The 1,099-nt window shown below is 33.7% G+C and overlaps 1 protein-coding gene across 1 annotated transcript; it reads left to right on the forward strand.

The window, feature by feature from the left end:
- Nucleotides 1-289: 289 nt before the first annotated feature.
- L228DRAFT_271834 (hypothetical protein) lies at nucleotides 290-664 on the forward strand (the record flags this gene model as incomplete). The annotated part of the gene is made up of 2 exons (XM_018335576.1): nucleotides 290-468; nucleotides 529-664. The coding sequence occupies 2 exons, from the start codon at nucleotides 290-292 to the stop codon at nucleotides 662-664; spliced, it is 315 nt and encodes a 104-aa protein (XP_018184339.1).
- Between the last annotated feature and the right edge of the window lie 435 nt (nucleotides 665-1,099).

Raw genomic sequence — 1,099 nt, forward strand, 5'->3', positions numbered from 1 at the left:
AAATTATAAAGATATAGAATAGATATTACTAGAGTATATATAATTATAGAATAAGTATACTTTCTAATAAAATAAATAACAAGAATATAGTGAAAAGTAGTACTAAACTAGCGACCAATACAGTTATGATAGTTCAGGCTATAGCAAGCTTATCACCAAAATATAGTTAAGAGTAGCTACTAATATAGTGATAATAGTTGAGGCTTTGTAAAACTGTTATAGCATAGTTATAAGCAACTTGTACTTAGAAATGTATAAGTAATTATACATAAAAATTTTCTCTATATAAATGTTTACTTTACTAGAACTCCAAGTATATAACAAAGTTTCTAGCCATCTTCCTCGAGCACTCAGCACAGCACCATCTTCCTCAAGCACTCAACACAGTGCCATCTTCCTCGAACACTCCAACACTGCTGCAGTGCTCAGGACAGTGCCATCTTCCTCGAACACTCCAACACTGCTGCAGTGCTCAGGACAGCGCCATCTTCCTCCAAATCTACAGCTTCATACCTGACTGAGTATCAGTTCTACACCATCTTCCTCAAGCACTCAGCACTGCTACAGTGCTCAACACAGCGCCATCTTCCTCAAGCACTCAGCACTGCTACAGTGCTCAACACAGCGCCATCTTCCTCAAGCACTCAGCACTGCACTATCTTAGGATTTTTTTAACTATAGTATTACTGTAGTAATAATTAACTAGAGTAGTTTATTATAGAAATTAACTAGATGTATAAAATAAATTATAAAGTTAAACTGTTAGCAAAGTTAACTAAAGGTTTAATAAGTTTAACTAATAAATTAAGCCTATAGCTTGTTAAAAAATAGTTAAAGACATCTAAATATTAGTTGAGAGATTAATGAAATAGTTAAAGTAGAATAGTTAAAGATAATATTAATTTAGTTTATAACTATATTTAAAGATAGTATCTCTGTAGTTCTACAGTTATACAAGCTCCTAATTTAACCAAAACTTTTTCCCTCTCTAACTCCTTTCAACGCCGATGGATCCTTGCCCAAGCATAGTCATTGTGGCCCAAAAAACATGGCGAACATTACAGCCCAACACCATTTTTGTTTCACAAAGATTCTAGCT

Source organism: Xylona heveae, assembly GCF_001619985.1.
Source record: "Xylona heveae TC161 unplaced genomic scaffold L228scaffold_27, whole genome shotgun sequence".
Lineage (NCBI taxonomy): Eukaryota > Fungi > Ascomycota > Xylonomycetes > Xylonales > Xylonaceae > Xylona > Xylona heveae.